Raw genomic sequence first — 25,805 nt, forward strand, 5'->3', positions numbered from 1 at the left:
GGGCGGAGGCCGCGCCGCGGATTTTTCCCAATAAAATTTCTCCGAAATTAACAAAAATATTTGGCTTCACCGTGCTTCGAATGGTGGTGGCGCACTACCTATCCTTGAAGCCGCATGCTGTTTAAGAAAAGGAATGTTCAAAGAATAATCTGACGGACATTCATTTCGGATTGAGGGAAAAACGAGGAGTTTGAGAGGTAATCCTCAGTTTAGGGGTACTGGCCGAAGAAACGATACACGGAAACAAACCATGGGATATGGATGGCATTCGTGGACTGACACCCCTTCGACGTCGTATCGAGCAAGATGTCCAATATACTGGAAGTGCTTGGAATCGACTCTAGCGGCAGAAGACCAATCCACGAGCCAGCTCCGCAATAATCAGGTGGTAACCATGCAAATTACAAACGAAAGGGAAGAAAGCCAAATGAGTTGGAATTGCGAGAGAAGACAAGGATGCGAGGTACTAGACATGTGTTAACCTTGTGGATTATAGATTTAGTGATGTTAATTATCCAGTGGAATCCTGTCAACATTAAATGTTTAAGATCTAACCTATAATGTGTTATTTACTTAATGTAGAGCTGTATGGAATTTAAATTATAATATGTGTGCCATTTGGTATTACCAAGGTACAGTGCGTATTATCTCGTACGCTGGTAAGTTATTTGCATTAAAAATTAGTGTTTTTGGTAAAAGATGTCGTTTTATTTTCTAACTAAATCGCCTAATTTATCTACCGAATGATATCAGCCTTTTGAAAAATGCTCAAACAATGTTTATTGTGATTTACATAATGAAGTGTTATGGGTTTGAAGAATGTTTTGTGGCAAACCTTAGCGCTGTCCTGTTCTCCACCAGTCCCTTCGGTCCCACTCCCTGCTCCGGCATTCTCTGTTCCTAGGCTTACTTCTGTACCCACTGTGCATGAGCACTGAAGTAATAAAGAGTATTCTCAAATTATGGCGGGTAGTTTCCAGAGAACTTGCGTGTGAGAGACGCGCGTGGGGGAACGAAAAATTCCACACGAAAATATTTTATTTTTTTCCAACAATATTTGTTCAATGCAATATCTAAGGAGGGTAAAATGGGTTCGTAAAAGACATTTCATGTAAAATAATGTAATATTAATGGCACCATACAGTCCATGCCGGCGTTTCGTTTTCGTCAATGTTTTTAAAATCAATTGTCTTGGCAAGTGGCTTCCACTTTTCAAGGATGCGGCAAATGCATCAGCCTGAGGACGGACCGGCTTCCGCGCTCCGGTTCGCACTCTTGCCAAGTGGGAGGTGGTGTGGTGGTTGGTAACCCTTGGACGTCTCTCTCTCTTTCCCCTTGTAGATCCAGCGGCTGGCGCAGTATGAGCAGTCATTCGTGGAGTCCGTGTGGAGCGGTGTTGGGCGGGATGTGGCCGACCGGCGGTGGAGGGGCGGCGCCCAGGCGGCGGCGGCGACGACAACGGTCGGTGCCCCCCCTGCCTCTTCGAAGGTGAGTCTCTGCAGCAGGCCGCGCTTCCTTGAATTTCTGCACACGCGAGCCGCACGAAGCCCCTTCCTTGCCTTATCCTTTGGAAACCCTCGTAAAGTCGGGTAGCACGGGGACGACTTGGCGGCTCGTCCCCCGGCCAAAGCTCTCGATCATCCTCAAATAGAATCCCGGTATTGACGAATGCAGCCTTGATATAATATTATGAACTCACTATTGTCATTTTCGTTTTTGAATCAACATCAGGTCTTATAGCTAATCGAAGCAGTGAGGTGAATCGCGGTGCCAAGATTAGCCTTCACCGAAAGGCTACGTAAAGAGGAAACGTCAGTGATGTCCGTCATTTGTGATAGCCGCCGTAATGTATTTGGGTTTTCATTTTTACGGCATTTGAGGGATGTTAGCTTATCTCTCCTCTTCTTTTAAAACTCATCCGTCTCGTTGGCTGAGTGTACTCTGGCACATCTCTATGGAGACTTCATGCCTCTGAATCTTCAACAGGGGTATAAAATATCGAAAGGTCCTTCCAGTCGTTTCACTGCGAGACTCGCTTGCGAAAAAGAGGTCCGCTTTTGGGGGATCCACATCGATGGGGGTCTCGCTGAATGAAGTATCCGTGCAGAAGCACCGACGGAAAAGTGATCCACGTTAGTCGGTCGGTGGCTAGTCCTCGGCGAGAAGAAAGTTGGTCTTACTGTAAATAGCCTTTGTGCGTTTGTTTCTTTCGTGACATATTCTCGCCTCATCGGTTGGGGGGATGGGGAATACCCCCGCTGTACCGTGTCTCTTATGGCCGCAAGAGACGACTAAAGGGGCGGGGAGAAAACCCCGAAAACAAACCCCGAGTTCAGCGAGAGTAGCGCTCGGCCAATCTGTGGATCCACTGTCGCTTTCGAGTGGCTATACCAGATGGTTCACGATCGACCCAGAGGGGTGAGGGAGGGTTGTCCATTACCATCGGTGCCTCCCAACGTATATGTGGAGGAAATAATCATTACTAATGAAACAAAGGTTCTACGATTTTCCAAAAAGAAAAAGGCTAAGCTAAACATTAAAATAGAAGGGAAAAACTAGAGCAGGTAGAACAGTTTACGTATCTCGGAAGTGTTTTGGACCTACACGGTCAAAATAGTAGGGACGTAAGGAGAAGAATTGCGCTAGGCAAAGAGGCTTTCACAAGGAGGATGGAGTTGATGACAGGGACTTCGAGTAAGGATATTAAATAAAGACTCGTCAAAACTTTGATATGGAGCGTAGCTCTGTATGGCGCGGAAACGTGGTCATTGAAGCAGGAGGATGGACGTAGACTGGAGGCTTTTGAAATGTAGGTGAGAAGAAGAATGGAGAAGGTGAAATTGACAGGGAAGGAAACAAATGAGGAAGTACTTGGTATGGTGGGCGAAGAGAGGGGTTTGTTGGGAGCAATCCTATGGAGGCAGGAAAAGTGGCTGAAGGGGGTATTGACCGGCAGCGGGATGTTGAAAACTGTAATTGAGGGGAGAATGTTAGGCGAACGAGGAAGGGAAGGAACAGGTTAGGGATCTTGGACGGGATGAAGGGAGGAAGAAATTACTCGGAGATGAAGAGGGACCTGATGTAGTAGAGTTGGATGTGGGTTTTTGGTTTGTTTGGTGATATTTTTGTTGTATTTGTGTCCATCTACCTTACCTTAATCGGTCGTAAAAAATATTATAATAGTAGAAACACGTCGCAGTGGAATTAAATAGTCTATTTTCAATTAAATTTAAATTATTTTTCCCAACCATTGTTTATGCATTTATTTTTAAGGGTTTATTATTTTTTTATTGATAATTTATTTCTTATGTAGATATTTTCTAACTGATTGGATACAGTTTTCATTTTCCGAGAAATTCATGATTAAGGCTCTGTAATATTTCATTCGAATGCATCGGAATGGCCTTCGAACGAGGTGCACAGGGCAAGGAGCTCTCAAGGCGATGTGGTCCAGTGTGGTCATAAGTGGGCATGTCGAGAGCATGCTACGTAGTTAGTTAGTATTAATCCTAAACTAAACAAATAGCCTTGAAAGCTCTAAATGAAAATAAAAAAATCTTTTAGGCTTTAGTAACTAAACAAATTTAGAATTGCAGTCTAATATCATGTATTTGACTATAAAGCAATAGAAAAAAGGATTCAGTTAATTCCCCGTCCGTAGATTTAAGGTCTATTGTTTCTAATATCAACCATCTTACCACAAATTATGAAAGGGTCATTAATAATTTGGAAATTATAATAATGTGACGGTGATTATTTTCTACTAATGCCAAGGACGTTGGAACCTACTAACTAGTTGAACCCCTGCTTGCCTTATTAAACCGCACTTATTGCGTCTATTGCAACGCATGATACAATTTAAAACCTGGTGTTAATAATAATAGTATTTGAAAGTATTCGTGGCGCTTTTTGGAGGAAGACAATGCTAGCACAGCATTTATGAAGTCAGGGAATTGATTATTTACCGCTGATCTTCCTGATGACGCCATGTGTTGCAACAGTGTGCCAAGCTATGAACTGGTTGGGCTCAAATGTGATGTGCATGTCCCGGAAGTAAACGGTGGTCAGGGGCGTGCTTCCGCGTTTTCATCGGACCCAGCGGGGGAAGGCAGTCCGCGGAACAGCACGATGGAAGAGGTTAATCGAGCGAAGGGTGGGCAGGGGGCGAGATGTGGCGAATTAGGAGGATGATCAAGGATGGTGATTTTTTGCCAGAAACTGGCGAATAATCAATGCTGAATGTGCAGCTGCATTGTCATGGTGAAGGATCCATCCATCATGTTCGGTTAAATTAGTGTGCACTGTTGATTTTCCTAAATTCGGCTCGTCAGCTATGATTCGGACAGTTTTTTGACGATCGTTAAGGACAAGGGACCGCACACGATCAATGTTGTCGTCAACACAGGTGGTTGAAGGTCGTCTCGGCCTTACATCACCCGTGGCGTCTTGTCGGCCATCTTTAAAACGCTTAATCCACTTGAAAACGGATGTTTTCTTCAGAGCATTGTCACCGTAAACAGCTGTCGTTTCAGTAATTTCTTGATAACTTTTAACGCACTTCGCCGAAAAACTTGATGTTTATTCGTTGCTCCGTGATTTCGCACATTTTCTATTTTCGACAAATAGTAAAAGCAAGGACTACAGAAACTAACATCACTGGAACCATACGCACAGCTCGACAATTCGCGAAGCACAGACGGCTCATTGGGTCTCAGGCAACTAGCGCCAGTAGGTGGGGCTATAGTCCGCCATCATGGCCGCCAAATTGGACCAGTTCGCAAATTTATTGCACAGACCACGTATATTATATAATTCTGTGATATCTCGTACACCCTGGCACCCTGAAGCACACCGTTGAGGGGTGTGAAAGTGTGTGATCCGACAGCAAGTCACGAGGCGTCGTATCGAACGGAAAGAGAGTGTCGAATTGTCACGGGAGGGCTTTTGTCTGGGATGCACTGGGAGCACGGAGATTGCATGCTCGGCTTAAACGGTTAGAAAGCTAAAAATCACTCGAGTTGAACGCCGTCACCGAGAGGGAAAATTCTAGGGTAGGCGGAAAACTAATGCACACACTCCTGCAGACCACAAACAAAATGACCTACAGAAGCACTCATGGTGGCATGTAGAAGTTACATTCCCCCTCAACACGCATGCGCAGGTTTGAGGTCGTTACGTTGATCCAGGGTATTTAGAGAAGCGGAAGTATGGAGACGTGTTCTAGTGCTAGGTCAACGCGATGTAAACAGCGTGGTGTTATCGAATTTTTAACTGCTGAAAAAGTGACTCCTACTGAGATTCCTCGTCGTTTAAAGGCTGTTTATGGTGACGCCGCTGTGGATAGGTCTACTGTTAATCGATGGATAAGAAAATTTCGTGGTTCCGAGCTTGGGAAAGCCATAAATGTTGATGAAACACGCAGCGGACGTCCGATCCCTGCCACAGGTGATAAACATTGCAAACTCTAAGAAGATTTAATTCCAAAAGACACCCGGTTCATCACTCAAAAGCGTATCGATAAACATATTGAAATATCCTAGGAACGTGTCGGCTTCATTATTTTACAATTAGGATACCGCAAAATCTGTTCACGATAGGTACCACGCCGTCTCACAGGCGAGAACCAACAGAGTCGATTGGAATGCTGCGAGCAACCCTCCTTATTCCCCCATCTTGCGCCTGGCGATTTTTATTTTTTTCGTCCACTCAAGAGACACTCCAAGGGTAATCATTACACTTCGAACGATGAGGTGAAGGTAGTTGGCGATAACAGCACGTTTGTTTGACTCGCGTTGACATGGCACTAGAACACGTATCAATACTTCTGCTTCTCAAAATAGACTGGATGAATGTAACGACCTTAAACCTGCGCATGCGTGTTGAGGGGGAATTTTACTTCCACGTGCCACCAGAAGTGCTTCTAAAGGTCATTTTGTTTGTGGTCCACTAGCATGTGTGCATTATTTTTCAGGCTACCCTCGTATAATCAATCCTAGCGTCTAAATATTACTTTAGGGGGCGAGACGGGGGTGAGAAGTGGAGGGGGAAATCAACTACCGAGCACATCGACCGTCATAAAAGGGATTATTCCTCCTTTGCACTTAATTCAGGACATCAGCCCGGAGGGCAATTTCACGTGCGGTCGAACACCCTCTGCCACACGCCCTCGTGGAGTCTTGCGAGGTAATGTTTAGAAACATTAGAGTGCATGGTGGTGGTTCTTTGGATGTTCTTAAGGGTATGGACGAGAAGTCTCGGCGACCGGGATACGAAATGGGAATGGGTGGGGAGATGTCTGCGGACTGGTGACTATGTTCGGGAGGGCGGATGTGGCCAAGATACATCATGAAATGCAAATAACCATTCGGATAAAATAAATAGTTTGTTACTTAACGTTTTCAGGATTGACTTCGTGCAATTGTGTGATATCCGTATGAAAAGAGTTTGTACTTATCCGCAGGCTCATGTCTAGTCTGTGGAAAAGCACCAAATCTTTTAATATGGATAGTTTAAGTTGCGGTGGAAACTGTTAATCGTCAAAGAATGCCAAAGCTTTACATAATCTGGGTGCGGAATCCGAAAGGAGCTATGACGATGTCATTAATATATATCTTTAATGTAAAATCGACAGTGATGGAAGCGGTAACGTTGAGAAAAATTCCCGTGTCCCTTCGTGGAACTTTGGCGCGAACCATAGAGAGAACGGGAGCAAGATTTCAAACCGGAATCCATGATCGATGCAATAGGACATGGGGCATTTAACTGGGGCAGTGCCACCGGCACCATTTGCGCGCCCAAGGCACGATCACGTTTCGGCGCACTCCCCGTCCCACAGATTCAGGAGATGTTCGGAGCAAATGGGGTGGAGCATTTGCAAGTACATGAAATATAATTGAATGATCAATCTCCATGTGCTCCCCGGTCAATCCCTCGACGATGATAGTGCGAATGGCTGGCGTTTAAGTTCGACGGGAACGACCGGGAGAGCGCGCCACTCGCTCGGCCGGCTTTCGTCCGATGCTCTCTCTATGCGATGGTCGGGGATTCCTTGAAAGGGCGGTTCCTTCAGACGAGATGTGGGCTGCTTCTCTTCTCAGGATCCAGCGGATGCTCGACATTCGTGAGCCGCCAAGTGGAGCTCCCTTAAGATGCCTCTCGCGAATTTCCTTATGTGTCATTTGTCGTCCGTCGTTTCTACTTTAGCATGAAAGCCCACTTACCTCTCCCCCACCTCCCGACAAATGCACCATGACATGGATTCCTTCCAGTAGGTATGCGCGACTCTTTGGTTCATGATGGGGTGTTTGCTGAAATATTTCAGATTTACATGGATGCATTGATCATCGGACAGCCAGTCAACTAGTGACGGATTGTATTGAAAATTGACTTTCGGTCCCTCCAGAACGTTCTGATCACGGAAAGCAAGTGCTATTGAAGGGCGGAGACGATCTATTTGGTATCGAAAATTTATCCTTAATATTGAAAACAAATACGGTCATTATTTCTGCGGTGGAAGTTGATTGCCCGTTTGGCGAAGTGCTGGCGGTCCTAGACTGGTCCTCCTGTCTCTTTTTGCTCTTGTTTATTTTGCTCAATTTTTTTGGCCCCACATCGCTTTAATTGTGCTCATTTCGGTGGTTGGAAAATTTTATCGCTTGAAATTTTCGTTTCATTTTCTTCTGAGAGACATGCTCGTACCACCCTTGTTCCTCTTGGATTTTACATTTTACTCACTCATTTTCGCTATCGCATTCCCGGGCATGATCGTTAAAATATCGATATTAAACTGTCCGTGTTATTTGGGTACCGTGTGTTTCTATTGAATCAAAGTCCGCGGACCGTAGTCTGTCGTTGATCATTTTCGTTGCGTGAACGTGGAAATGAGGGTAAAATGAGGTCGGCGGGAGTTGCGAGGAAAAAGCGGCTCCTAAAAGAAATCACGTCGGGGACTAGATTTTCTGATTCCCACGCGATTGCCCAGTCCACTGTCCACTCTGCCTTTCGAGCGCATAACGATGTGATTGTAGCAATGCGATGGCATGGTTTCAAATAATTAAAAACTCTACCCTAAAATTAATCTCGCCTACACAGAAAGGGCCTATTTCTATGATCCAGCTAGGCCCCAAGTGGAAACGCGGTCTATAATATATTAATGCTCTAGTAAATTAATTACGGACTAAGACGTATATGAAAATTCCTTGACAAATCGAGGGTATTTAGTTGGAGTTTTATAAATAAAGTTTTTCGTCGTTGATGTGCGATTTAAAAATTCATGAAAAAATCAAAGAAAAGAATCTAATTAATGTGATTACCTGCTGAGATCTGTGATTTAATTGTTTTACGGTTTTGAACCCCATAGTACGTAGGCACTCCTCGACGTCGGTCGAGGAGGAAACCGTGTGAGGAGATTTACTCGGTTTGTGCGTTTGAGACGCAGCGTTGCCGTTAGGCAAACCTTTCGACGGAAAAAGTTGGCTCCCCGAAGTCGAGAGGTGATTCACGTGAGAAAACATTTGTCATTGAACATTGTTGTGCTCCTCGATATGTCGCGGGTGACGATATCGACTAGCATGTCAAGACGATGTCGTAAATGTCTACATTGTCGAAGTCTGCAACGGTGCCAATGTAAATTCCAACGTCATGCAGGTCGACGACCATGCCGAGTCGTCATTCGTATCCAGGTCAAAATCAATGTATCTCAAGCTTAATTTGATCATTTAAACGTGTCATGCTTCTACGATCCACATCGGAATCAATTTTTCTAATGTCACGGACTGTTTCCATCTTAACGGTAAAATTCTAAAAGCCAATAAGCAATTTTTCGAAGATTTATGTCACCGGTTCAATAGGTACATAATGAATACTACTATATGTGCCGGGGATGGAATGGTTGGAATGTAAGCGTTGCGTTCAGGATTGGGTACTAAAGAGAGATAAATAATGAACTGTAACGGGAAGTGGATCCGGCAAAAGGAGCGCACTGGATAATGTAATGCGAGGAGAGACGGATTATACAAAGGCGGGGAGAAATGAGTGCGCTGTGGAGAGAGGTTTACGCACTATCGGGAAGCGAGAAGGGAAAACTGTGCTCACAATTAGTGCCGGAAAGGAAACCTACAAAGATGCTAGGGGGATGGGGAAGATCTCTCGTCGGCTAGTTTGAAGAGAAAGAGAATATGACGTGGATGGAGGGGCCCGGGCGTACTACATCGATGGCGATAGGGAAAGAGCATTAGGAAAGTGTAAAGCAAATGAGGCCGTGGAGTAGGATAATTGACGTGCAGAACTGCTTATGGGATTTGAATAAAGCGGACGGATGGGTTTTTATGTGCTAATCAGTGGCGTTCATGAAGGAGGAATTTGGCAGGAAGATTTCCCGAGGTCGGTGCTCATATCCATCCCAAATAAGGGGGAGACAGCCGTGTATAAGATGAAAACGGTACAATAAATTTGATTTCACGCGCAGCTTCGGAATCATCAATAAGAGGATGGGGAGGAGGGGAAATTATTACCAAGGGGATGATCAGTTTGGGTTCAGGAAGGGGAGTGACGTGTGGTGCGAGTGCAGTAATTAGGTAACTCACAGTGTCTGCCTGCTTTAGTAATTTTAAATGGTGAGTGGGGATCTGAAGATTTTTTCTTCTCGTTTTCTTGAGTAAAGAAAACAGTTAAAATAATGTATAAAGGATGAAGGCAGGCTCTCGGGTTTCCTTCCGTGTTGGTCCATCTGTGGAGGCGACAGATTCGCAGGCATCCCACCCGGATTTTTCAGGTCAGAAGATCCTCTGACTTGAAGGACCCCATTGGAATGCTTTCAGAAATGTAGATATATGTGTGTGCGTGTCTCTGTATGTATATGTACATGTATATCTGTACACACACATGCATGTATATCTTGTACGAAAGTCTTACGGATCTGAATATTAATTCAAACGAAGGAGCGAGATGTCGTTAGCCGACAAAAATATAGAGAAACACACAAAAATGACACTCACACGTGTTTCGAAATGTTTGGTGGCAAGACCAGGGCACTCGGGAATGTTTTCGACCTTTCAACGGGCAGGCCTTCCTCTTCAGGAAGCTGCTCTCGTGGAAAGAGAGGAGAGAATATTATGGGAAAGGGGGGATCGGAGGTTAGGTGCGAGGGGATGGCGGCTATTGGATGGTTTTGGTGGGCTACATCAAGCCTCGGAGGTTTGGAAGGTTCATCCCACCCATATGTTAGCCATCTCTCGTGCTCTCACCTCTATGCCGTTCGCGGATTCAAAACGGTCGTCAAATGATTGGCTGCCAATGGGACCTTTCGTCCGTGCCTCGCGATAAAAGCGATCTTTCGCTACTCAGTGAAGGCGCCTCTCCCTCCCCCGCAGAATTAACCACGTCTCCTGCATCGTCGCCGACGCTTTCAACTCGTGCCGAAATCTGCGCTGGCCGAAACTATTCCCTCGTACTCTTTCACCACCGTGAGCACCCGCCCGATTCCATCCTGCTTCCCGGCACCACTCCCGTCCAACCACCCGATAGGAGTATGCATTCGTCAACCTCCTCCTGAAAAAGCTGTCGGGTGCAGAAGCAAGATTCCGTTGAGTACGGCAGTCCTTTTTTTTATCCCCTTGAATCTGATTCCGCCTTCATCTGTGCTAAAATATTATTTGAATCTGCTTCAACCGACAGAAAATGTGCAAATTATTCTCGCTATTACTATATCTGTGCCTAGCCATAATATAGTCTTAACTGGCAGCTTTCTGAATCCCCGGGAATTTGCCATGTATGCCTATGCTTACTGCTCTGTTCCAACCAAGTGTTCGAAATGAAAAATTTACGGGAAGAAATCGGATGAGAGATGAAGAAGGATGCCAGTATGTGTAAGAATACTTGTATGCCGTCGTGGGGAGGAACAGGAGACAAGGATGGAGCGGGTTTTTCTTACGGCACGGTTGCATAGATTCCGAAGGACTTTGGGAATTGAAGTGGATGTAGAAAGGGGCTTGAAGGTTTTTAAGAATATTAGAAAGAAATGCGGGACGTTTGAAGTGGCATTTGAAATGCATTTTTGGCGTTGGTTTTGTTTTGGAGAAGATGGGGAAAAGAAATACAAAGACGATTGCAAATAAAGAAGATAATACAAAGAAATATGAATGCAATAGGAATGTATAATAGAATGAGCTCGAGGGATTTTACGCCAGGGAAGTATGCTGTGTAAATGGAGGCGTGTCGTTTGTCTTATTGAGGAACATATGAGGGATGTGTTTATCCTTGTGGGTTTTTTGTGCTGGAGGGAATTCGGATAATGACGTCGGACAAAGGAGAAGGATTGAGCCTTGAAAAGGACTTTATGGTAGGGACTCGGTGTTACCCCGCTAGTTCAGAGGTGTTCAGTTAGCGGCCGGCATCGCTAACATCGTATTATTATAAAACGTTATCTACCAGTTAAGGTAGGTTATTTGAATGGACCCAACTACCAAATAAATATTTTGGGACTCCTAACAAAACACAAAATCCAGCAACATAATCTTCATCATATCCCTCTTCATCTCGGAGTACTTCCTTCATCCCGTCCAACATCCCTATCCTGTTCCAGCCCTCTCCTCGTTTGCCTAACATTCTCCCATCTATTACAGTCTTCAACATCCCACTACCGATCAATACGCCTTTCATCCATTTTCCTGCCTCCATAGGGTTTCTACCAACAAACCCCTCTCCTCGCCCACCATACCAAATAATTCCTCATTTGTTTTCTTCTCTGTCCATTTCACATTCTCCAAACCCACATTTCAAAAGCCTCCAGTCTACGTCTATCCTCCTGCTTCAATGACCACGTTTCCGCGCCGTACATAGCTACGCTCCATATCAAAGTTTTTACGAGCCTTTTCTTAACATCTTTACTCAACGTCCCCGTCATTAACTCCCTCCTCCTTGTGAAAGCCTCTTTGCCTAGCGCAATTCTTCTCCTTACGTCCTTACTACGAGGGTCATCCGGAAAGTAGTACCCGTTCGTGCCGCATGAAGTGCTGACGACGCGAGTAGCCGCTGGACGAGGTCAGATAGCTTCAGTGGCTTGTCTGCCTTCTCTGAGCCAAGTTGCGTGACGCTAGCATTGCCTGTGTTGTTTCTGTGATTGTTTACAATGTTTAAAAAAATTGAGAACGCCGCCAGTTGTGAAGTGAGGGCAGTGATTAAATTCCTCAATGCAAGAAACGTTCGCCCATGTGATATTCATCGCCAATTAAAGGAGGTGTATGGAGACAATGTAATGGACGAGTCGTCTGTTCGGCGGTGGTGTCGCAACTTCAACATGGGGAGGGGGAACACACACGACGATGAGCGTTCGGGGAGACCGTCTGTCATTACAGACCAACTGGTGAGCTCAGTTGACGAATTCGTGAGGAACGATCGGCGCGTCACAATTGATGACATCTGTGAGCATTTTCCCAATGTTTCTCGAACAATTGTTCATGAAATTGTTAAACACCATCTGCATTATGCAAAAATTTGTGCAAGATGGGTCCCTCGCGTATCTCAATGAGCTGGCGGCGAAGGACTATGCAGCAGGAATACAGAAACTTGCCACACGTTATGACAAATGCCTTAATTTGCTTGGAGATTATGTTGAGAAGTAGTTTAAAGTATCCTCTTTCAAATAAAATTTTTTATGTTTGTTAATATTTACTTTTGTGTCTTTATTTCACGAACGGGTACTACTTTCCGGATGACCCTCGTACTTTGACCGTGTTGGTCCAAAACACTTCCGAGATACGTAAACTGTTCTACCTGTTCTAGTTTTTACCCCGCTATTTTAATGTTTAGCTTAGCCTTTTTCTTTCTAGAAAATCGCATAACCTTTTTTTATTAATATTGAGTTTCATCCTTTACCTGTCGCACTGAATTTCCAATTCACTCAGCCATGCTTGCAACCCCTTGGCTGATTGACAAACTGAAGCTTGGTCATCAGCAAACCTAACTGATTTTACGAATTCTCCGCCCACTTTCATTCCTACCTCCAGTTCTTCCCATGCCTCTTTAATCATTTCCTCTAAATACAGGTTGAACAGCAGCGGTGATAATGGGCAACCCTGCCTTACACCTCTTCCTAACACTGCCCATCCGGACTCCCCGTTCAATACTCACACCTGAGCAGTCTGAGACATGCACAGGTTGCGGATTAGCCTCCTTTCACTCCAATCTATTATGTAAAAATATTCAAGTTATGCAGATCATGATCACAAGGGCTGCGGGCACTACGGTCTATAGGTGAGATATATTCTTCTAAGCTTACGTGAGGAGCTATTGTTAACAATGGGACTATGATCACGATTAGATGTGTTAATAACATACTTTGCTTCATAGAATCAAAAAGAGAGATACTTTTCCCCCTAGCGGGGTTCGATGGTAATTTTGACCCCTTATCCCGCGGGGAAATGACATCGTAAATGTATCTATTTTATACTTTATCTCTGTTAATTTGTGCTGGCATAGTCTCTTATAACGCAGTGCGAGTTTCAATATAATTGCGAAACAGAGCGGCCTCCAATGCATGCAAGAGATTTAACTCGCAGTCAACCTTCGCTCCGTGAGTGCTTCCCAACGGGAATAATTTGGTAAGCTATCGCAGATATTCGGTGAGAATTTGATGAAAATGTTTCCACACCGAGCTCTAGAGTATGCTCTCGAGATACAAATGAGATACGTTTCCTAGAGGATACGTTTCTTTAGATACGATACTCCCCAAGAGACTTTTCGTCTGCGGTGTTACTCTTCGAAAGAAGTTCCTCATTTTTCTGTAACAAACAACAACTGCGAAAAAAAAATTGCTCGCAAACTTTCCATGGCGCAGTCACTTTACAAGCGCAGTGTTTCTTTTCACGCGTTAGTATTCAATTAAATTAGCAGCGTCTGTGACAGTGCTGTTAACATTAACCGATGCTTACCTCTCGCGATGGCAACAGTGTTGTTAATTTGCTACTCTCGCAAGAAGAGTGACTGGATGTCTCGTCCATCGAGCTTTAAAGTAGATATTTAGATAGTAGATATCACTCCTTTTTTAAATGTTTGGAAAATCTTTTAGTTGTGCTAAAAGCAAGGAAATATCTTCCATAAGCATTCTGTATCATTAATCAGCCTTAGATTTTTACCGATGCAAAACTGTAATCGCTTCATTGAAGATTTTATCACATCTTCATTGCACATCAAGATTACATCAGCGTTAAGTCTAAATTTGTAGCTAAAAAGTTTCTGGATGAAAATGTCAAATCCATAATACTTGAAATGCTCTCGTGGTGTTTCATGAAGATACATATAAAAAGGGATATTATGCTACTGGTGCTTCAGGCAGTCTGACCTGAAGGAGACCTAAGAGAAGGTCGAAAGCTCAAACTACTTAAATTCAGTGTGTCCTTTTACGTGCTTTATATGCATAGTTTTGTGTTCTATTTTGCTGTCCAAGTGTTAGAGAAGGCTAATCCGCAACCTGTGCATGTCTCAGACTACTCAGGTGCGAGTGGGGCACGGAGAGTCCGGATGGGCAGTGTTAGGAAGAGGTGTAAGGCAGGGTATCCCATTATCACCGTTGCTGTTCAACCTGTATGCAGAGGAAATGATTAAAGAGGTATGGGAAGATCTGGAGGTAGAAATGAAAGTGGGCGGAAAATTCGTAAAATCAGTTAGGTTTGCTGATGACCAAGCTTTAGTTTGTCAGTCAGCCAAGGGGTTGCAAGCATTGTTGTGTGAATTGGAAATTCAGTGCGACAGGAATGGGATGAGAATCAATATTAATAAAACAACGGTTATGCGATTTTCTAGAAAGAAAAAGGCAAAGCTAAACATTAACATAGGAGGGCCTAAACTAGAGCAGGTGGAAGTTTACGTATCGCGGAAGTGTTTTGGACCAACATGGTCATAGTAGTAGGGACGTAAGAAAAAGAATTGGGCTGGGAAAGAGGCGGGATTTGAGGGAGTTGATGACAGGGACGTTGAGGAAGGACGTTAAGAAAAGACTCGTCAAACCTTTTATATGGAGCGTGGCTGGAGAAGGTGAAATTGACCGAAAGAAAAACAAATGAGGAAGTGCTGGGTATGGTGAGCGAGGAGAGGGGATTGTTGGGAGAATTCCTAAGGAGGCAAGACAAATGGATGAAGGGCGTATTAATCGGCATTGGGATGTTGAAGACTGTAATAGAGGGGAGGGTTTTAGGCAAACGAGGAAGGGGCAGGCAGAGGATAGGGATGTTGGACGGGATGAAGGGAGGAAGTATACAGAAATTAAGAGTGGCTCTTTTGTAGACTGGGATGTTGGGTTGCGTTTTTTAGGAGAGACAAGATATTTATTTGTTAGTTGTTCCCATCCAAAACCTGCCTTAACCGGTAGATTAAATATAATTATAATATATGTGTTATTAATTCAGAAATATTTTAACCACACGAGTGTTAACAGCCGCACACTTGCTCCAAACGTGTTCTTGATGGAAATTGCCCCACTATTCTAACATTCATTGACTTAATTCCTCAGTTAATTGCTAGTAAGGGTAATTAGTGAAAATGAATATCTTGTTTAATATCCGAAGTGTTTATTTCACCTCAAAAGTTTACACCATTCACGTCGGCTGGATTAGCTGTTGATTCTCGAATTTAATTGGGAAGACGTGGTGAAAATCAAGTAGAATACATTTGTTTGCAGTGCTGATGAGGGGAGACACCAGGGTGCTTCGAATCGCTATGGGAGGCCGAATTCAGAGCTCCAACGTCTCCTCTATGCGTAGATAGGCGCCTTATTCCCAATGTGGGGAAAAGGTCTAGTGTTAATAATATGACTGCATCTGCCTAGGATTTAGTGCACGTCGGACATCACATGGCGATAGCCTCGTTGATGCCTGGCATTGGAATCTATGAAAGTCAGTATCCGTGTAGTAGTCTACTTTAATCCTAATCCATAGCTTCTCCATCATGAAGGAGTTTTCTGTTACTGGAGAAGCATTTCTTCTTCCCTTGCCTCACTCATCACTGACATTTCCTCCAGCCGTTGAGAGAGAGGGAAGAGATTCCTCAAAGCAGTGGCATTGATGTCCTCTTATTTGAGCAAGCTTGGGATGCCAACTGAAGGAAATGACCTTGCCACATGAGTCTGTGCGGGCAGAGATTCAGATGGGTGGATTCGGTTGCCATACTTGGCTTCATGTAAAATGTACCTTACGAATTAACTGGATTAATTGCCCTCTTAGCACAAATTAATTTGGTGTATATGGATATTTAGAACTACATATTTAACTTTAAGTCGCGCATTGAATCACTTTTACGGTGCCGGTGAAAAAGTGGCTACAGTTAACAAAAAGCAGCGTTGAACGGTTAAAATTTGTTAAAAGATCCCGGAGCAGTTCAGGTAACTTCATTTTATCCGTTGCTCCCACTCAAATAAATGGTGAATGCGTGGTGAATTGTCTTGTATCTTTCGGGGTATAACCAACATTCCTCGAATTAACGGGTAATAATGAAATGTCTCAAAGAATGTAATAAATGAGGAATTAATTGGCTGAATATAATTTGTAGTCGTTGGACTTGTATAATTCGTAATGAAACAATAAAGTTAAGTCTGCACAGTTTTCAGATTGAAACTAGATTTTAAGCAATTCTTGTTTTCCCCCAATTGTCGGCACTTTTGACACCCTTTTACTTCGTTTGCCTGGGGTTGTCTCCCGCATTTTGAGTGCAAAACTTCCGGTCCGGGAACGTCGCCTTCAGTGAAAGTCATCGTTTCGAATTTAAAAGAACCCTCTAATCACACGAAAAGATGCTAACGGAAAGGATCCGGATTCTACAAGTGTGTCTTCTGAAAAAGATGCGAAACTCTATTTAAATCCGCTTTAGCAGACATTTCCATGTTCCGAATGGAGGATGATCAATGTTTGGCAGTGGCAGTCAAACGAAAATTATCAGGAGGTGAACGAGAAATCGATGAAATTCCCTGTTGCTTACAGCGGCTTCAATCGAATCAGTTGGGTCTGTTTTTAAGTAGATGCACTCTTGAATTTTATGAGTTGGGAGTGATATCATCCAATTCTTAATCTAACGTATTCCCCTCTCCTCCAATGATAGAGTACGGACATCGAGCCTCGTTGCTAAACCTTGTTTCAAATATGAATCTCAGCAAATGACTGTCTAGCAAGCTCGTTTGAGCTGTGCGAATTAAGAATGTCAAGGAAAGGTTATTTCCAAATAAATCATAAAATTGCTGACTTAATATTTTTTTAATGCTGTAATTTGATAAACTTATTCAGGTCGATGTCATTGTGCAAAAGAAGCAATTAGCATTACCGTCGGAAGTTGTTAATAAATAGAGTACTTGAGTTAAGAATTATTAACCGAATACACTTGTCATGATAGTATATTAAGAGGCAAACATAAGCCTTCTTTTGGAATGCCGAAGGAATTTGTTTGCTCAGGATGTACCGCGCATAAAGTTCTCATATGATGCTGGATTGGCCCATTCCTCTTTCGTTTTATTATGAAAATATTTGTTGAGAACGTAGCATTTAAAGCCCTTCGAACGAGGACCCGTTGAAGCTTCGCAATATTGCAGACATTACACGTTTTCCGTATAAGGCAAGAGGGAAAGAGAAAACAAATAAAAAAGAAAGAGCTTCAGAAAAGCTGGCTACTCAGCGAGAATAGTCCGGTGTGACGTCTCCACCAACTTAGAAAAAAAACCATAGCATAATAGTTCGCACACCTGTCGGGCGCTAGCGTAGCATGGCCACATTTGAGCATAGCTCATTAAATAGGGAGCAGATAAATGCTACATGTTTCGTGAGCCGGAGTCGCTACAAATGAACGAAAAGTGCGGCATTGTTATCGGGGGGAATCGGTTTGGGAGGCAATGAGTGTGCTGAGATGCGCGGCTGTTCGAAAATTAAGAAAGAACTCGAGGTGGAGTAAATAATGCGAGTGTCGCAGTGGTACCTGGGTATGCGAGACGGCGGGCAGAAGCGGAGTGCCCCAGCCACGTCCACGTGCTGCCGAGCACACCAATCGAAAAATAGGGGATCGTTTGTCCCTCGCACGCAAGTTGAGGCACCTTAACGGGAGGAATCATCATCGTCTGCGACCATTTGAACTTCACGGATGCGATCATCACCTGCTACACCCTCCCCTTTGTTAACATGCTGCTCCAGTTCTAATCGAATGCTCAAAATTATTCACGTGTAGCGTGAAACTGCGTCCCTCTACATCCTACTACCTTCTTCGGGCGCGCGTCCTCTCTCCCCACATTCCCACTCCCCTCCCTTCTTCCTCCCCTCCGTCCCCTTCCCGTGCTCCCCTCGTCCCGCGCTCGCCGCTGGCGTTAGTGTCCACCCGCGTGACCGCGGAAATGCATGCGACGTCCAGCCCCGTGGACATAAAGCGGCGGCCCGCCGACCAGCGTGCGGCCCACTCCCTTCCTGCCCGAATTGGGACCTCGTGGGTATGGCTGGAGCACCGGGGCGTAAGTAATGAGCGACTGGCTGGGCACACCTTGTCTCCCCACGTGGTGCGGCTCGCCGCCGGGAGCTCCGGCGGCAAAAGCCGCGCCGCAGCGCACCCGCCTTGGGCGCCGCCTCCGTCGAGGGTGGCGTCGTTCCTTGGTGCTTCTCGTGAGGCGCTTCCCGTGGACTGCGTCGCGAGCGAAGCGGATCCTCAATCCCCATCTGCGTCTTCCGCCGCGAGGGCGCGGTGCGTCGCCGGCCACCCGAGTCATTGGTGACTATGGGCATTCCGTATCTTTCCGTTCTCTGGGAGTCCGAATTAGAAACGTGGCTGAAATTCAGTATTTCAGCATATCCGTCAACGTTACTCAGTGGTAATGTACTGCATAAATATTTCTCCCATCTTTATAGTACCTGTAAATCGAACCAATTTGACCCTGAAATTTAAAACGCGGCGAGAACTGAAATCGCATGCTCGATTGTTGACTGAGGTGAGACGTGATAACACGGCAGCCAGGTTGAAAGAGGTGGATAAGATGAGAGGCTAGTCAAAACGCAAGTTAAAATTTAGCCGATATTTTTATCGAGATATCGCATCCCTCTTGACTTGGTCAGTATTTTTGTTGCCTTTATTACGTATTCCTGAGTTAATTGGTAGGTAAAAGATGTTGATTACCCGACGTGCAAAAAGTAATTCTAAGAATCTCTCGGTCAACTATTCTCTTTAGATCACCAGAATCTTGAGTGAAAGTGAGGATTTTTCTTCGGTGCTGAGGTGCGGTGCAGGAGAACGAAGAGAAAAGTGCGGGGTACCGTAGAATATTTAAAGATAGACGTATGATTTAAAACGGTGTGCAACATAATAAAATGACAACGTTCTCCCATCGCAGTGACGAGCAAAAGAGCGGGAACGTTGACGTAATGTGTATTTTATTCTTAACTCTCGCGAATATTTATACTAAAAATAAGATATGGTTAGCAAAACGTAAAAGAGTGCGGACAGTAGGCTGGAGCGAGTGGAACGGTTCACCAAGCTCGGAAGTGTTTTGGGTCAGAACTACCCCAAAATATTAGGAGGATCAAAAGAAGAATTGTGTCGGGTGAAACTTGAAACTTTCTTTACGAGGACAAGGAAGTTGGTATTGTCTTTGGAAATATTAGTGGAAATTTTCGTTTGTGTCGTAGTTTTGTACGACGTAGTTGCTCGGTTGTTCAAGCCAGGTGATTTGGATGGAGAAAAATAAAAATGGTTAAACGGACGAAAAGGAATATAGACAAAGAAGTAATACGAGGGCGAATCGAAAAGTAAGGTCCCCTATTTTTTTTCATGAAAAATCAAATTTATTATCAACTTGGCGTACATCGTTGGAAAGGTTGAGCATTTAGCTATTTTTCTACATAGTCGCCTTGACGATCAATCACTTTTTGCATCCTTGTAAGCAGCTTTTTAATACCGGCGTCGTACCTTTCTACCGCCGCGCCGCGAAGCCAGCCGACGACTGCTTCTCCGTTATAAATTCATCGCCATTTAGTGGAAGTGTACGGTGAGAAGTGTATGGACATCAAAAACGTGCGGAAGTGGTGCAGGCAGTTTTTTGATGGCCGGGAAAACGTCCACAATGAGCAGCGGTCGGGGCGGCCGAGTTTGCCGGAATCAACGGTGGCTCCAATTGACGAGATCGCGCGCAATAACCGGAGAATTGCCCTTCATGAGACAAAGGAAGGCCTCAATGAAGAGAGTGGCTACTTCTCCGTGCAGAAAATTGTGTCGGAGGTCCTCGGTTACAACAAGGTGTCTCACCAAAGGAGTGTATTTACATCATGATAATGCACGCCCACATGTGTCACATCAAACGACCACCCTACTCAATGAATTCGGCTGGGATATCATGGACCACCCTCCTTACAGCCCGGACGTTGCCCCCAGCGACTACCACTTGTTTCCCGCTCTCATAAAACACTTTGGAGGACAGAAATTCAAGTCAGACGAGGAAGTGCAAGAAGCAGTCGTCAGTTGGCTTTGCGACGCGGCGAGAGAAAGGTAGGACGCTGGTATTAAAAAGCTGCTTACAAGGATGCAAAAAGTGATTGATCGTCAAGGACTATGTAGAAAAATAGCTAAATGCTCAACCTTTCCAACGATGTACGCAAAGTTGAGAATAAATTTGATTTTTCATGAAAAAATAGGAGACCTTATCCATCGTAAACGATGAATGAGACTGTGGTTGAGGGAGAATGTTTGGTAGGCGAGGTTTGGGGTGCAGAAGAATGGACATACTAGGTGTGATGAAGAGGCGGGTGGAGAGTGTGTGGCATTGGAGGAGGGCTAGCGTGAAGAATGCGCTGTCACAGTCTCTTGCTAGGGGAAGCAGGAATGCAGTGGAGGGTATTTTCTATTTCCATTCGAGACTTAACGTACTCCGTAGATGAACATGTAAGTAATTATGGAACTGGCGGAGGAAATTACGATGAGTTGTAATAGGAGCCGTGAAAAATAAAGTAAAAATGGCCTTTATTGGTTCGGGCAACAAAAAGGGAGAAGAACCTTCTTAAAATTCAGGGATTCCAATTAGATTAAGGAATCGTTTCGACGGAATCATCTACCATTCACTTGGAGTCTTGAATTGGGTTAGTGCTCGCTTCGTTCAAAGATTTCGCAGCAATTTCTGCGTCTGAGAGTCGTCGAAAAGGTTTCAGGTGCAAAAACGGTGTATCTTTCGTCGAGTAAAATGGACCTGCAACCATCTTTGAAAAATGACTTCTACGAATGAGTTCTATATAATTCGAACTACTGCGTTGGGTGATTTAACAAGGTAACCGTTATCCAGGAGTGGGGGATGTAGTGTCCGGGTTGGCAGCGTTAGGAAGAGGTATACGGCAGGGTTATTTTTTACCCCATTACCACTGGTGCTGTTCAACGTGTGTGTGTGTGTGTGTGCGGAGGCAATGATGAAAGAGGCATGGAAAGAACTGGAGGTAGGATGAAAGTGGGCGGGGAATTCGTAAAATCAGTTGCGTTTGCCGATGACCAAGCTCTAGTTAGTCAGTCGGACAAGGGGTTGCAAACTCTGCTGAGTGCATTGGGAAGTCAGTGCGATATGTATAGGATGGGAATTAATGCAAACGAATCGAAGGTGTAAAACAAGGTCGAATAATAGAAAAGCATTTTTAACAATAAAATGAGTTCATTAACCAGAGTTGGTGGAATGATTTGCCTATCTTGGAAGTGTTTTGGGCCAAGATGATCTCTGTCGTGGGGACATAAGAAGAAGAATTGCGTTAGGCATAGAACCTTTCACGAGGAGAAACATGGCGCAGAAACATGTTCGTTGAAGCAAGGTGGCTGGCGTAGGTTTGGAGGCTTTTGAAATGTGGGTGTGGAGGAGAATGAAGAAGGTGAAGTGGACGGGAAGGGAAACAAATGAGGAAGAGCTGGGTATGGTGGGGGAGGAGAGAGGATTGTTGGGAGAAATCAAGAAGAGGCATTTCCTATTGATGCAGATAGCCTCTCTTTTGGTTTTTTTTAAATTGAGCATTTAATCACGGCACGGGCGGTACACTCGCATTATTCTGATGTTGTTCCCACCATGTTTCTCCAATGCAGTTTCCCTATTGTTTCCCTCGTACCTTTCCCTATGTTCGGTGCGAGGATGGTGCGACTCCCAATTATATTTCTTGATCCACTTGGCTACCCCTCCCATTCTATATATATAATTTTGCTTGACCAGAAATGGTTGGGTATTTACAAATTTAACTTTGTGACCCAATTCTGGGACCCAAGAGCAATAACTTTTTTTCCGCGGGGAAGAAAGAGAAAACATTTTCCCTGGAGATTTCTCCCGACGCAAGGATGTAGCTGGCAGGGAGAACTTTTTCTGCCGACCGAAAGGGAGGTCTAAATTCGGACGAGATTATTGGAGATACGTAGTTCCATGCCATTACTTTACCGTCGAAGTAAAGCATGCACTTAGGCAGTTCGTTAATTTTGCATCCGTAATGGAGATTTTTGCAATATTTTATGTATTTCTAACATTGTCATTTAAGTAACACATCACGGCGATGTGCCCTGCACAGACTTAATGTATTTACAGACTGGATGCACTATTTATAGAATTGTATTTAATGAACTTCAGTGCAGCTTGCTTTTTGCTGTGGGCTAGTTAATATTTTGAAAAGACCACGACGTTTGAAAGAGACGCATTTTATTGAATCATCATCGGATGAATGTTTACATTTGTTTCATGTATGAGTGCAACTGTGGGAATTAAGTCGAACAAAATAGTAAGCAGCCCCGCAGATATCCATACACACTGTGTAGTGGTAGCCTTTATCGTCCAATCTCTTGCAATAACTCTTACACTGGGCTAACTAGTTAGCTTTAGTTAACCTGCTGCGACATAGATTCTGCTTTCACTTTATAACAGGAAAAGCTGGTCTATTGCAAAATTATTCATGGTAACCTTACTGTTAGTCTAGATGTATTCTTTGCCGCAGCGTAGTCTGATTAGTCTTACGAATACTGATTTTACTGAATTACTACTTTATAAACGGAAATATCTGTTTTACTTAATATAATTAGTAATGCTCTTAAATGCCTTTAAAATGATTTGTAAACGAATAAAATAACAAGCAATCGCTGAAAACAGTTGATGTTTACATTGAAACTCAAATTCCAAGTATCAGCGATAATCTAAGTGTCATTTAAGTCTTTTGGTATGATATCATAATTCATTACAGCCCTTTTAAGATTATTTAAAGTGAATTTTAACAAAAAAGAGCCAATGAGCATGTAATTGGTACAATAAAATAATATTGTTTTTCAAACACAAGAGCTTAATTAATTAAAAACGGTTAATGTTTAATCTTCTGAGCTGTGTTTGAATACGTTCGAAGTTGAATCAAGGAGTTAAGTTACCTATGGTCCAACGTAATCGTATGAAGATTTTGCCTTCGTCTGTGCCAAAGCGCAGGAAGGAATTTGGTTGATACCTATAATATCACCTTCACCCAAAATCAGCCTGCAGCATTATTATAATCGAATAGTTTATTTCTAATGCATGCGCAAAGATTTCCATTTACCAAAAAATGACGTTTGCCTTGGAGCCTGATCTACCTAGAACATAAATTTTACCGTTAAAGTACCTACAGCGCCTACATTGTCCGCAAAATTTCTCAATTGCACGTTAGTATTATTGTTTCTGTTAATTTTCAACAATTAGCTAAAGCCGCAGCACCTCCTGCTGGGCACATTAAATGTAATTGGTATTTACTAGAAATGGACATTCTATGCTCAACCTTTATGAGGAAACTAACTGGCTGTGTTAATCACCGAAACTCCGTAACCTTGTGCTAGATTAGTTATGGTCTCCGTAATCTGTGTAAACGCTAACGAAATGTCTGCATCCCTTCCTTTGAAGCGCGGGTTATTGCTTATTATCTAAAAACCTACAATGCACAATTAAACTTCATATTCTATAACGGAGCTCGCAATTTCAGGAAGAATTGATAAATAACTGTCGCAATGTGCACATATAGTATTCCTCAGGAGGAAAGGACGACCTCTCTAGATCCACGTGGTAGACTCGGCCATCTGAGTCTCCCGGAAGTTGGCTACAGACTCGGGCGGACTCATTTTCTCCGGGAGATTCATTTTTCTCTTCTCTCGGTAGAAATGAGATGCTGAGTTGGGTTGAGAAATTCGCCTCTTTTGGGAGATGTCAAGTGCCTCTCTCGGTAGAAGCGAGTCGCAGACTTGGTCCCTTGATACCAAGCGCTATTTTTGTCGATAAACTGAAGGGGCACCCGAACGCTCCGTTGTATGTATCTCATATGTTTGTATACGATGCCGTATAAATCGGAGTATGATCTAACATTGCTAGTTATTATGAGAAAAATAAAAATTTGCACTTTTCTACTGATATATTTGTAACGGAAGAGTGCAATTTTTTTCTCACTATGGCGACCTTTCACTGCATCTCGCCTGATTCTGTTGAATATATTGCTAGTTATTGTAAAGGTGGCGTCACTGACGCAAATATAGGAGGAGGGGGGGATCAGTCGGATTCCTTGGGGATCGCCAGAGGATACCTCCGGGGAAAATCGCGAAGCTAATTCACTACTTCGTCATTAATGTCAAAAAATATCAGTTTATCTTATTATTATGTAAAACTTTTATCGAAGGCTTTCCGTGTGTCTGACTATGTGGCGTTTTCTTATTTTATAGTCGCTCGAGAATTGGGCGTCGTGAATGAAAACATTAAATTGAGTGCCGCGGTATTTCCTCTTCGTAACCCTTTTTTCCCGAGGGAAGGGGGGAAGAAGGGAACGGGCAAATTCCACAGCCTTGAGTCTCTTCAAATGCTTTCGAAGTTTCTCTGTAACTTTTCTTTGGAGCACTCCTAGATAGTTTTAATTTACCATTTTTCCCTCGAGTAAAATAAATTCAGTCACGTTTCAGTGTCCTTTTTCACCCCGATGATTTTCTGTTTTTTTCAAGGATGTTCTTATGAGCACCAATCATTCCATGCCTTTTCGTGTAGTTTATTCTAGGTTGCGAAACACTAAACTATCTTAATATATTACATTCTCCAGTTTGTCTGTCCAACGAAGAATTTTTTCCCCGCCTGGTTTCAAGGCTATGCTTAAAGGTGTCACAGTCCGTCGATGGGAAAATTAAGTCCTTAAGACCGCGATGCTAAATTGAATAAATAATCGATTGATTTCGCTCTCGCACGCTCTTACTTAGCGAGGCGGATTTGAAATCTGCAATGAATTGCTATATTGGTAGGATAGATAATGCCACGGATAGTCATCACCACCTGCCCCCAGTGACCATAATTTACGTATGTATATTCAATGAATGTTAAAGGATAAATTAATCCCCTCTGCCATACTATTTCATTTCCATCCCCTCTTCCCATTTTTACGCTCCCATCCTTCTATCTCATAGGAGTGTGAAACCACAGTTTTCCCACGTTTTAATGGTATGTATAAAAAGTATCGGGAAATGTTTCGGGAAAGTAAATTAATTTCGGATATTGCTGCGGTGCCTCAAAATGCTTCAAAGAACATCCCTTGAGCATCGATACGCGTTTGTCTTTTCACCACTCGAAGGCTCCGTGGTTGGCGGATTCCGGGAGGTACTCAACGGCACTCGTGCAGGCTTCTTTGACGGCACTTATGGTCCCATGGCGGTGTCCTTTGAGGGAGGATTTCACTTTTGGGAATAGGGAATAGTCTCTTAGTGCCAAGTAAGGACTGTAAGGGGGTTGGGGAATCGTCGCGATGCGGTTGCAGATGGTCTTCGCAAGCAGAAACTCGACTCTGCTTTTGGTCGTCTGTGGAGACCTTCGG

The 25,805-nt window shown here is 43.8% G+C and overlaps 1 protein-coding gene across 1 annotated transcript in view; it reads left to right on the forward strand.

Moving 5' to 3' along the window:
- LOC139686974 (uncharacterized) overlaps positions 1–25,805 on the forward strand; it is a 148,797-nt gene that overhangs the window by 69,264 nt on the left and 53,728 nt on the right. Inside the window, exon 2 of the mRNA XM_071584017.1 lies at positions 1,342–1,488. Within this exon, the coding sequence (XP_071440118.1) occupies positions 1,342–1,488 (147 nt within the window). The remainder of the gene's footprint in view (positions 1–1,341; positions 1,489–25,805) is intronic.

Source organism: Hetaerina americana, unplaced genomic scaffold (genome assembly GCF_022747635.1).
Source record: "Hetaerina americana unplaced genomic scaffold, ioHetAmer1.1.p SCAF_16, whole genome shotgun sequence".
Lineage (NCBI taxonomy): Eukaryota > Metazoa > Arthropoda > Insecta > Odonata > Calopterygidae > Hetaerina > Hetaerina americana.